Consider the following 12,703-nt stretch of genomic DNA (forward strand, 5'->3'; position numbering starts at 1 on the left):
ATCATTAGATAACACAATAGTAACATTCTTGTGTTGTAATTGGCCAATGCTCAACAAGTTATTCTTTAGGCTGGGCAAAGAATACACATCAGTAATGCGATTGGATTGATTTTGGACTTGTATCTGTGTGTGGTGTATCCCTTAATTAATCTTAGCAGTGAAAATCAAACAGCCCTAAAGTTGTTCTCATCCCCTTTCACATTATGTTTTGATTTTATGAATTATCTCGAATGGTCAATATTTACACAACTTAAAGTGGATCTTTCACTTGATATATTTCATATATGTATGTGTGTAATCTGTGGTAGTTTTTGTGTAGCTTGGGACTTAAAGTACATAGATAAGTTGATTTTCTGTTTAGTTCTCTGAAATATTTGCAAAATATGACTTTTGGAGTATGTTAGTGTGTGGATTGGAACACCGCCGTCACATTACTATTTACTTACTTATCGTTACTTATACTATTGTTTTTAACAGATTAAGTAATTAATTTATTAACATGCCTGACTCATTTGACTTGTTGTAGTGTTTCTGCTTTTAATGCATGTCTTCACTCATAAGGTAGAAGAACCATTTAAGCATCATTGGGGTTATGAATTCGAAATGCACTTCTGCTTCATTTTTTTATTTTTTTGTTATGTATCTGGTTTTCTATTCTTAGAATTGAGTATTGGGCCTAACTCATCTGTTGGAAAATATTTAGTTTCCTAGTTTGTTATTTCTAGGAGATTCTAAGCTTATCTATTATTTCCTTTTATGTTTGTACTCTTCCTATTTAAACCAGCCTTGAGCTGAGGAATAACATATAACAGTATTCACTTATTATTTTCTACATGGTATCGAGAGCTCCTGATTTTGGGGGTCTCGCTTCCGCAAAACCCTAGCCGCCGTCGTGTTTACAATCTGACCACGACAACTGATTTTGTGTCGGCACTGTTCACCCGTGGTACTGTTCATACGCACTGTTCAGTTGCTGGTACTGTTCACGACGGTACTGTTCACGACTGTACTGTTCACAACGGTACTGTTCACGGTGGTACTGTTCATACGCACTGTTCAGTTGCTGGTACTGGTCACTTGCTGGTACCGGTGTTAATTTTTCTTTGCTGCTTCCGGTACTACTTGGCTAAGATTATTAATTATGACGTTTTTTTATTCTCGACGACGATCATCCACTTTCAAATACCGTCGTGAATGCAAATACTTTCAAATTACATGGTCTTCCGCGACCTTCAAATCAGAAGAACAAAGGTGGAGGTGAGGGTCATACATTCCAAGCCAGTAATTCTGATCAAGAGCATCAGTCTCCTTCAATTCAGCTTTCATTCACGATGGAACAACTAGACAGACTGTACAAAATTCTTGAATCTAACACTCTTTCTGGCTCTGTTGCCTCCAAAGGTACTTTTGCCCTTTTTAGTGTCAGTCCCAGTCGTGCTTGGATAGTAGATTCGGGTGCAAGTGATCACATGACAGGTGATTCTACTTTGTTTTCTTCTTATAGTCCATGTGCAGGTAACCATAAAATAAAAATTGCGGATGGATCCTTTTCAGCCATTGCGGGTAAAGGTTCGGTTGTGTTGTCTCCAAGTCTAACCCTTAAAGATGTTCTTCATGTCCCAAATCTATCTTGTAGTCTCATGTCTGTCAGTAAATTAGCCCAAGATAAAAATTGTCAAACTAATTTTTTTCGTACTCATTGTGTTTTTCAGGATTTGAACTCGGGGAAGATGATTGGTAGTGCTAAGGAGAGTGGAGGACTCTACTACTTCGACATTGAACCTGAATCACAACTACCTTCCAAACCAATAAGTTCATGCTTTGAATCTTTTTTAGTTCTGAATAATAATAATGATGATGTTATGTTATGGCATTCACGATTAGGTCATCCTAGTTTTCCTTATTTAAAACACTTATTTCCTGAGTTATTTCGTAATAAGGATTTATCTTTGTTTAAATGTGAAGCATGTGTATTTGCAAAACATCACCGTTCTCATTTTCCATTACAGCCCTACAAACCATCAAAACCTTTTTTCTGTTATTCACAGTGATGTTTGGGGCCCTAACCGAACGAGTACACTTTCTCATACAAAATGGTTTATCACATTTATAGATGATCACTCAAGAGTTTGTTGGGTGTACTTGTTAAAGGGGAAATCTGACGTTTGTCAGGCGGTAAAAGATTTTGTTAAAATGGTGCAAAATCAATTTCAAACAAATATTCAAGTATTTAGAAGTGATAACGGCAAAGAATATTTTAACTCAATGTTGAGTGATTTTTTTCGTGAAAATGGAATTGTGCATCAAAGTTCATGTCCTAACACTCCCCAACAAAATGGAGTTGCAGAAAGAAAAAATAGGCACTTGTTGGAGGTGGCTAGAGCTTTACTTTTCGCAAGTAAAGTACCAAATTATTTGTGGGGTGAAGCAGTTTTAACTGCTGCATACTTAATTAACAAAGTGCCCTCCAAAGTTCTTAATTTTAAAACTCCAATTCATATTTTCAAAGAATGTTTTCCTAATGATCGTGTTTCAAACGATTTGACGTTAAAAATCTTTGGTTGCACTGCATTTGTTCATGAACATAAGAATATTAGCAAACTTGAACCGCGTGCTATAAAATGTGTTTTTGTTGGGTATTCTCCAACCCAGAAGGGATATAAATGTTTTGATCCAAAAAATCAGAAAATGTTTGTCACCATGGATGTTACATTCTTTGAAAATAAACCTTTTTTTGACACGCATCTTCAGGGGGGAAATTTAAATGAAGATTCGTCTCAAACTGAGGACATGAGTTTTTTTAACTCGTTTCAAACTGAGGACATGAGTTTTTTTTAATAATTTATCTTTGCCGGTATCACAAAGTTCTAAGACTTATACTTCTGCACCAACGAAAAATGGTCATGATTCTTTATCTAATCCTACTCCTGTTATGAGTAGTGAGCTTGGTGAATCCGAGCCTACATTTTCTCATGAAGAAAACAATGAGAATCTTGAAAACAATGATAATGATGATCTAATTGAAATGCCACAAAATAATGAGTCATATAAAGATAATAGGTTTGAAGCAGGAAACAAGACTTGGAAAGAAAAGGTTTTTGTGAGAAAGAATCACAAAGAAAGTGATGAGTCCACATCTCAACACTGTCATGAATCTGAACCGGGGGATGATCAACTTCCTAAAAAAAGAAAAGGTAAGTCTATTTCTGTTTCTGAGAGTCGTATTTTGTATCCCGATATCGATGATCCTGTGGCTGTTAGAAAACCTGTTAGATCTTGCACTAAATACCCATTGTCCAATTTTATATCATATTCAAATTTGTCTTCGTCTTTTTCTGCCTTTACCTCAAAATTGTCTAGTGTAGAGATTCCAAAAAATGTACAGGTTGCTCTAGAAGTTCCAAAGTGGAGGGAAGCTATACTTGAGGAGATGAAAGCTCTTGAAAAGAACAAAACCTGGAGTGTTATGACACTACCGGATGGCAAGAAGACGGTTGGATGCAAATGGGTGTTTACTGTGAAGTATAATTCAGATGGGTCAATCGAAAGGTACAAGGCTCGATTGGTGGCTAAGGGTTTTACTCAAACTTATGGTATAGACTACTCAGAGACTTTTGCTCCTGTTGCAAAATTGAACACTGTCAGAATTCTCTTGTCTCTTGCTGCTAACTTAGATTGGCCCCTACATCAGTTGGATGTTAAGAATGCTTTTCTCAATGGTGATTTAGAAGAAGAAGTATATATGGACATTCCTCCTGGCTTTGAAGACAAGTTTGGATCAAATGTATGCAAACTAAATAAGTCTTTGTATGGATTAAAGCAGTCTCCTAGAGCTTGGTTTGAAAAGTTCACTTATTCCATGAAGAAACAAGGGTACATTCAAGGACAAGCTGACCACACCTTGTTCACAAAGTTTTCCCAAGATGGAAAAATTGCTGTCCTAATTGTTTATGTTGATGATAACGTCCTTACTGGAGATGATATAGTTGAAATTGCAAGAGTAAAAGAGAAATTAGCATTAGACTTTGAAATCAAGGACTTGGGATCCATGAGATATTTTCTTGGTATGGAGGTTGCTCGATCAAAAGATGGTATTGTAGTTTCCCAGCAAAAATACATTCTAGATTTATTGAAAGAAACAGGAATGAGTGGATGTCGACCAGCAGATACTCCCATGGATCCTAATGCAAAACTTTGGGAAGAAGGTAGTGTTCCTTCTGATACTGGAAGGTACCAGAGATTGGTTGGGAAACTGATTTATTTGTCACACACTAGACCTGACATTGCTTTCTCGGTTAGTGTAGTAAGTCAGTTTATGCATTCTCCTTTTGAGGAACATCTTGAGGCAGTCTATAGGATACTGCGATATTTGAAAGCAAATCCTGGAAAGGGATTATTTTTTACGAAGACTAATGAAAGAAATGTGTCTATCTTTACCGATGCTGATTGGGCAGGTTCAGTCACTGACAGAAGATCAACCTCCGGATATTGTACCTATGTTTGGGGTAATCTTGTGACATGGCGGAGCAAGAAACAAGGAGTTGTAGCAAGAAGTAGTGCAGAAGCTGAGTTTAGAGCTATGGCTCAAGGAATTTGTGAAGGATTATGGATCCACAGAGTCCTCGAAGAGCTTAAGATGAAAATTGAGCTTCCATTGAAATTATACTCTGACAGTAAAGCCGCTATTAGCATAGCTCATAACCCAGTTCAACATGACAGAACCAAGCATATTGAGATCGATCGACATTTCATAAAAGAGAAGTTAGATGCCGGAATCATATGATAGATATCTATGCACCAACTTGAGGGGGGGTGTTGGAAAATATTTAGTTTCCTAGTTTGTTATTTCTAGGAGATTCTAAGCTTATCTATTATTTCCTAGTTTGTTATTTCTAGGAGATTCTAAGCTTATCTATTATTTCCTTTTATGTTTGTACTCTTCCTATTTAAACCAGCCTTGAGCTGAGGAATAACATATAACAGTATTCACTTATTATTTTCTACATCATCCTTACAAAACCGGCTTGTAAGGTGAGGATTGCCTCTAGTATATATATAAACACTTAGTCAGGCCATATCGCAACCGATGTGGGACTTCTTCGGATATGAATGGTGGAGGGCCCGATCAGAAACCTGATTGCAGGCGGCCCGACGAAGTGGCCCAGCGAATCGTGGATAGGCTCTGATACCATCTTAGAATTGAGTATTGGGCCTAACTCATCCTTACAAAACCGGCTTGTAAGGTGAGGATTGCCTCTAGTATATAAACACTTAGTCAGGCCATATCGCAACCGATGTGGGACTTTTTAACATCTATATTAGAATTTTTTTTGTTATGTATCTGGTTTGCTATATTAGGATCAAAGTATAAGAACTAGTTGAACAGTTTTGAACCATTGTTGTGAAATATTTTAGCGGAGGTTTTTTCTAAGAATTGTGTAATAATGTGTAGTTGGCAATTTGAAGGCCATTCTATTCTAATTGTCACTGTAATGCACTACAAGTCACGCTATAATGCTGTTGCTGCTCTTAATCATGTTGAGATTGTGAAAATTGCAGAGAAGATAACTAGCACATTTCACTTTTCATTCTTTCATCTGATTTGTTTTTCAACCTTCATTGATTGATTGTTACAATGGAAGGTAATGTTGTTTGTTTTGTGTTACTACTTGTATTAGGATTTGGTTCACACGACTTGGTTTATGCACACGTTAGCAAGAACTCCCTCCTATCTTTATTACATTCAATTAAATTTCCGTTTGCACAGCTACTGCTATTGAAGAATTCATGTGATTCTAATATCCTGTTACTACCACTTTTCCTCTTCCTATCCTAAATACTCTTAAGGCAGAGCATGCTAATGTTAATTTCAGGCGGTCAATTAAGGCACACCAACGTTGTTGCTACTGGTCGTGGACTCGTGGTTGTAGAGAGTAGACTTCCGTGCTATGGTGCTGTTACAACCGTGTTGCTACTGATCTTGACTCTGGTTAGTTTTCTTTTTGAAATCTTTTGTGACGTCAATACGGATGTGTTACCATAATTAAACTAGCACGGCAGTTCCAACTTTTGTACTCTTAAGGAAAAGAATTGTTTCTATACTATAGCCTGTTATGAGTTGGATATTTAATGGCAAAATTTTAGAGGAGGTCTTGACGAAATTTCTATGGATAGTCATACTAACCGACTTATATTATCAATTTATGATTATGATTATCCCCTTAACTTAATCTCTGTAGTTGTTTATTTTTTCATAAGTAGTTATGGATCGTAGTTGAATGAATACTAATCGTTTGAGTGAAGAGTATGAGAAAGAGGTGGATGAGTTTTTACAATATGCTTTAAAAACTTTTAAGTTAATGCTTTAAAACTCCAATCATATATACACCATCAATCAATTATAATTTTGTTAAAAAATCAATCCAATACATGATAAGCTAATTTAGTTGATGTTAGTGCATATATACATAATCTTGCATCAAAATTAAAAAGCCTCCAAAGCTGCGCCAAGCGCAAATATATCACAATCTTCAGTGTTGCACCAAGCTTGATGATCATGTCCATTTTTGCATCCACATTCATTCCAATTATTCAACCTTCTCTTATTCTGTTTTTCCATCTCCGAAACTGAAGCAACTCTAACTTTAATCTCCACTTCCACTTCTGGTATTGTGAACATACCCTCTTTGCAATCACTTCCACTAACTAAATCCATTTTTAACCAATTTTTCAACTCCATGTTTTGTGATTCAAGAATCACCTTCCATGGAATCTCACTTTTCGCAATAAGTTTTGACCCCCACATCTTCCTTTGCCTCAGCTCCAAAACCAGGCTTTGTTGATTAAGGTTTTCCAAGAATTCTTGTGGGCAAGAACAATCTAGATTAAAAGATTCGTCCCAAAAGGGTACTGATTTGGATGAAACATTTTTGCTGTTGAGTTGAATTCTTTTGTTGCTTCCTGTTGGAAGATACAACCTTGCAAACAAGTTTTTCGTAGACTTGATGAATTCAACATTTCGAGCTTGGATTATTTTTAGTTCACAACTGAAGTTTGCATAAGCATGTATATGGGATGAATCCATTGAAAAATTGAGAGTCTATAGTTAGGAATTTGTCTAGTTATGTGTTGTAGGCTTGTAGCTAGAAAAAAGAGAGGAAATTGAAGGTAAGATTATATGAAAGGGGTTTGTTTGAGTTTGGGTTTTTCTATCTGATGTATTATATAGTGTGGAGGAAGTAAATTGTAAATGCTTTCCATCCTTGATCAAATATAATATTGTATAAAATTGATCTAGTATCTCAGTTGTGTTTTTTTGTGAATATTTTGATACCAACTTAATCTTAAATTATGCACATGAGATTGTGCCAAAGATTATATCTTATTAAAGAAAACCTTAGAATCTTGAAAGGGTGGATTTTCCAAATCAAGAGTATCTTAATGCAATCCATTTCTGGGGACCCCAAAGGTATAAGATTAGAATAAACAAGGTTGTAGTGTAATAAAACAAAAGGCTTGAATGTTGGCCTTAACTAACAGCCATATAAAAAAAGCAAGAACCCGCGGTAGGCATTCTTATCTAACAGACTAGTTGTATTAACATACACATTTATAAAACTGCAAAATTTTCCTACCACTCATTAAGCTTACAAAAATATAGTATGGTATGTGACATGCTATTCCATCATAACGTTAATGTCACTTGCAAATTGCAATTACTCTTTATTTTGATTGCAATTAATAAACCATTGTGGTTTTTTTTTTTTTTTTTTTTTTTTGTATTTTCTAAAGTAATATTAACGGTTGTGTGAAAACAAATTAAGGGGATTTTTCTTTAATTTAATATCATTATAAAAACTAATTACCATAAATTTTGATCCGGGCTAGAGATCATCTTAGAATTGAGTATTGGGCCTAAGAGATCGGATATGGCCGAAAGGTGGAGTTGGCTGGTGACGTTCTTCGATGAACTGGTGGAGATAACTGCAAACACTTAAACACTCAAATGTCAGAGTTTGGAAGAGTGAGAGTTAGAATGAACAATGTATACCTTTTTCTTTGAGAGTTTGATATCTATTTATAGATATGTTCATTAATTTTAATGGCAACCCTTTTAGCTTAGATTGAACCGAAGGAATGTATATTCGTAATCGCGACCTGGCTTACTTCGAAGCAATTTCCCTAAGTCAATAGTTTTGTGGAGACAAGATGCTGACTTGATATAGTTGTGTAAAGTGTCTTCAATTGCTGAAGACCAAGATGTCATTCTACTTCGATAAAATAAGTGATGACATGTAGCGTCGATCTAGTGAAGCAGCTTCGTCTACTGAAGTTCAAGATGTCATTCTACTTTGATAAATAAGCGATGACACATGGAATCACTATTGTATTGAAGTGTCTTCATCTACCGAAGTCCAAGATATAATTCTACTTCGATAAAGAAGTGATAATATCTTGCATCCTTTATTGAAGTGTCGTCGTCTAACGAAGTCCAAGATGTCATTCTACTTCAATAAAGAAATGATGAGATGTGACATCCTTATATTGAAGTGTCTTTGTCTATCAAAGTCCGAAATGTCTCTACTTTGATAAAAGATTGGCATCACCAGAGCCATGCCTACCATACTCCTCCCCCGATGTTCATGATATCAATCTATATTAGTAAAGGGTAGAAAACACCTTCAAACTGTGTTGAGGAAGTTTAGGGTTTTTCATGAGTGGTGTCTCTGTCTCATATCTATAAATAAAGGTGACGAGAATGGTGACTTACGATAAACAAGAGAGAATGGTGGTTCACAATGAGTGAGTCTTTGTGCAATGACATGATTGCGCGAGGCAAGAGAGAAAATAGAAGATTCATCCTATGAGAGGGAAGATATTTTTGCGAATTAGGGAAATTGAAAAGGGAAAAGATGTGTTTCTGGTAGAGGGAAAGTGTAGAGAGTAAAAAATGAGGGAGAATGAAAAACATGCACATATTTTTTCACTAGCTAGGTAAACTGAAATAAAATTGGATTCTATTAGTCCCGAGATAATTATGGCAAACATGTTTCTCTATCCAAAATCATGATAATTGTGGCTAAACGCTTTGATTCAGTAATTTTTAGTTGCTAAATTGATGATTTATTCATGATTTTGGAACACAAGTTACATGATAAAACCATAAATAACTCGATCTCGATAATACTGACTGCGTGATGCAAAGATGACTGACTACAACAAATTCAATTTCATTCACAATACGCGCAGCCTGGTCATATTTTAATATTTTTAAGCCACCTTACTTTATTTATTACACTTGCCAATACATTATTATGTATTATAGTCACACTACCACATTTAAACCTACGAGTAACATTTGTTGGTAACAGTTTTTTAAATGTTACTCAAAATCTGTGTACAGTAACATTCAAATACTTTTGTCAAAAAAAAATATTCAAATACTAAAATATTAATGCCTTTGCAAAATCATTTTAGAGTATATAATCAATCCATTATAATTTTGTCAAAAAAATCAATCCATTATAATGATAAACTAATTAACTATGTTAGTTCATATGTGCATCACATAATCTTGCATCAAAATCAAAAAGCCTCCAAAGCTGCTCCAAGGGCAAATATATCATAGTCTTCAGTGTTGCACCAAGCTTGATGATCATGTCCATTTTTGCATCCACACTCGTTCCAATTATTCAATCTCCTCTTATTCTGTTTTTCCATCTCAGCAACTGAAGTCACTCTTATTTTAATTTCCACTTCCACTTCTGGTATTGTGAACATACCCTCTTTGCAATCACTTCCATTCACCAAATCCATTTTCAACCATTTTTTCAACTCCATATTTTGTGATTCAAGAATCACCTTCCATGGAATCTCACCTTTACCAATAAGTTGTGACCCCCATATCTTTGTATGCCTTAGCTCTAACACTAGGCTTTGTTGATTAAGGTTTTCTAAGAATTCTTGGGGGCAAGAACAATCTAGATTAAAAGACTCGTCCCAAAAAGGTACTGATTTGCTTGAAACATTTTTGCTGTTGAGTTGAATTCTTTTGTTGTTTCCTGTTGGAAGATACAACCTTGTAAACAAGTTTTTCGTGGGCTTGATGATTTCGATGTTTCGAGCTTGTATTATTCTCAGTTCGCAACTGAAGTTTACATAAGAAGATATATGAGATGAATCCATTGAAAAATTGAGTATAGTTAGGAATATTGTGTCTAGTTATGTGTTGTAGCTAGAAAAAGAGAGAGGAGATTAAAGCTAAAGAATATGTTTAAGAGGTTTGTTTGAGTTTGATTTGAGTTGTTCTATTCTATGTGATGTATTATATAGTGTGGAAAAAGTAAATTGGAAATGCTTTGCAAGAAGCTGCTGTTTGTGATATAGTATTGTATAAAATTGATCCAGTATCTCAGTAGTGCTGTTTTTGAATATTTTAATACCAACTTAATAGTGCACATGAGATTGTGCTGCAGATTATATCCTTATTAAAGCCTTTAGAATCTCGAAGAGCTAGATTTTCTAAATTGTCTCTTGCACAAGTAGCACAATTGTATTGGCTTAAGATTCAAAAGTATTTTGATGCAATCCTTAACTGGGGACACCAAATATAAGATTAGAATAAACAAGGTTTTTAATGTGCCAAAAGGCTTGAATGCTGGCTTCAAATGACAGCCATCAGAAAAGCTAGGAACCTGGTAAGCATTTTTTATACAAATAATTCACTAGTTGTAATAATGGGATGTACATCAATTATAAAACATTGCAAAATTTTCCTGCCACTAATTAAGCTTACAAAAATATAGTCTGTGACACGTTATTCCATCATAACGTTAATATAATTTTAATTTGCTCTTTATTTATTTTGATAGCAATTAATGAACCATTACAGTATTTTAATTTTGGCTTTTAAAAAGTGGAGCTTACCAATGATGTTGGCCGGTGAAGTGGTGAGCGATGCGTAGTCCTTGAACTTGCTCAGTGGTGCTTACAAATCCTTGACGAAGATATCCTTGTCTCATCAAGGTCTATCTTCGTCAAGGACTTAATATATCATAATGAATAAATTCATCTCCATGGAGCCCTCCTTCACAAATGCAGCTCCTTTGTTGAAGCATTTGATGTAATATCCAAAGGCTTCTCTTTCTTCTGCATGATTGTGGCCGATGGTGATAGTTGATTTGGAGGATTCCAGTGGCAATGTATCAAATGTTTATTAGAGAATGTATCATATTCTAGTAACCGACAGGGGAACTCCTAGGGTATTGGTGGTCGATCTACATCTCCACTCGAGTAAAGAGGTCCTTCTTTTGATTCTCATTCCGCTCAAGGCACTTGTTTTGTCTGCATCACCTGATACTGATTCAAAACAAGATCCTTGAGCTCATTGAGGAAGCATGTGGGAAAGGATGATAGATTGGTTTATGTAGTCATGATGGTCAGAGGAGGAACCATGACCATCGTGCCAAGTTGTAGAGGAGGAACTGTGGCCATCAGATCAGGTTGTTGAGGAGGAAGTGGGTACTGCGATTGGAGTCAACATGTGACATAAAATGTCTTACTTTATATAGTATATCTTATTGATAAAAGAGAATCTTTTGTACTTATTTTTCTAGCAAATGACTATTTTGTATGGTTAAATGTATATATGTACTAACATCAGAGAGTAGAATAGAGGGAATATTTTTTTTGGATTGGTGGAATAGCATATTTTCGTGTCTTCAATATATCTAAAACTATTTGTTTATAATGAGTTTTGAGTACTCATTGTACGCATTAAAATATTTTGCTTCTTGACAACATATATAGGTATTCCACCAATCGCACTACCATTGTAAACCAAAAACATATATAGGTAATCTTATCAGAGGCGCGTCAAACACTTAATATGAGTACTTATGTCAATCGAAATTCAAACATTGGTTTGTCGCATTTTGAGATTCTAATCCCTTCGGTTAGACTGTCATATAGTTCAATATTAGTTTATAATAGAAGAAACAAAAACGATACCATAATGATTTATGGTAAAGATATATCAAGTGTTACTTAAAGTCTCGCATTAGATAGAAAAATTTATATTAAGCAAAACATAGAGAACTCATACACGTAATGCCTTAATTTTTTTATGAAGATGTGGTGTCCAACCTGATGAGGATGATAATCAAAATAAAGAGTAATTCAAAATAACCCTATGATGGAATAACATGTCACAGATTACTTTTTGTAAGGTTAATGAGAGGTAGGAAAATTTTGCAATGTTTTTAATAATTGACACTACTACAACTAGCTACTGAGTTAGATAAGAATGCCTACTAGGTACCTAGCTTTTTAGATGGCTGATAGTTGAAGCCAGCAGCATTCAGGGCTTTTAGTTCAGTAAACTAAAAACCTTGTAATTAATTATTCTAATCTTACCTTTAGGTCCCTTATTACGGATTGCATTAAGATACTCTTTATTCTTAACCAATACCATATTGCGACTTGCAAGAGCCAAATTGGAAAATCTAGCCTTTTCAGATTCTAAATATTTTCTTAATAAGATATAATCTTCAACACAATCTCATGTGCCTGATTTAAGACTAAGTTGGTATTAATATATTCACAAAAAGCACAACTGAGAGATACTAGATCAATTATTATACAATACTATATCACATATGCTATATTAATATTCAAGGATAAGAGCAGCTTCATGGAAAGCATT

At 35.0% G+C, this 12,703-nt stretch overlaps 2 protein-coding genes across 2 annotated transcripts; both read right to left on the minus strand.

Moving 5' to 3' along the window:
- Nucleotides 1–6,369: 6,369 nt before the first annotated feature.
- Nucleotides 6,370–7,308, minus strand: LOC123908835. The gene has a single exon (XM_045959563.1). It carries the CDS (start codon nucleotides 7,082–7,084, stop codon nucleotides 6,485–6,487), a length of 600 nt encoding a protein of 199 aa, XP_045815519.1. The 5' UTR covers nucleotides 7,085–7,308; the 3' UTR covers nucleotides 6,370–6,484.
- A 1,792-nt stretch (nucleotides 7,309–9,100) lies between these two features.
- Nucleotides 9,101–10,308, minus strand: LOC123908838. Its single transcript, XM_045959566.1, has one exon. The coding sequence runs from the start codon at nucleotides 10,183–10,185 to the stop codon at nucleotides 9,586–9,588; it is 600 nt and encodes a 199-aa protein (XP_045815522.1). The 5' UTR covers nucleotides 10,186–10,308; the 3' UTR covers nucleotides 9,101–9,585.
- Between the last annotated feature and the right edge of the window lie 2,395 nt (nucleotides 10,309–12,703).

This window comes from Trifolium pratense, linkage group LG2, assembly GCF_020283565.1.
Source record: "Trifolium pratense cultivar HEN17-A07 linkage group LG2, ARS_RC_1.1, whole genome shotgun sequence".
In the NCBI taxonomy this organism is placed as follows: domain Eukaryota; kingdom Viridiplantae; phylum Streptophyta; class Magnoliopsida; order Fabales; family Fabaceae; genus Trifolium; species Trifolium pratense.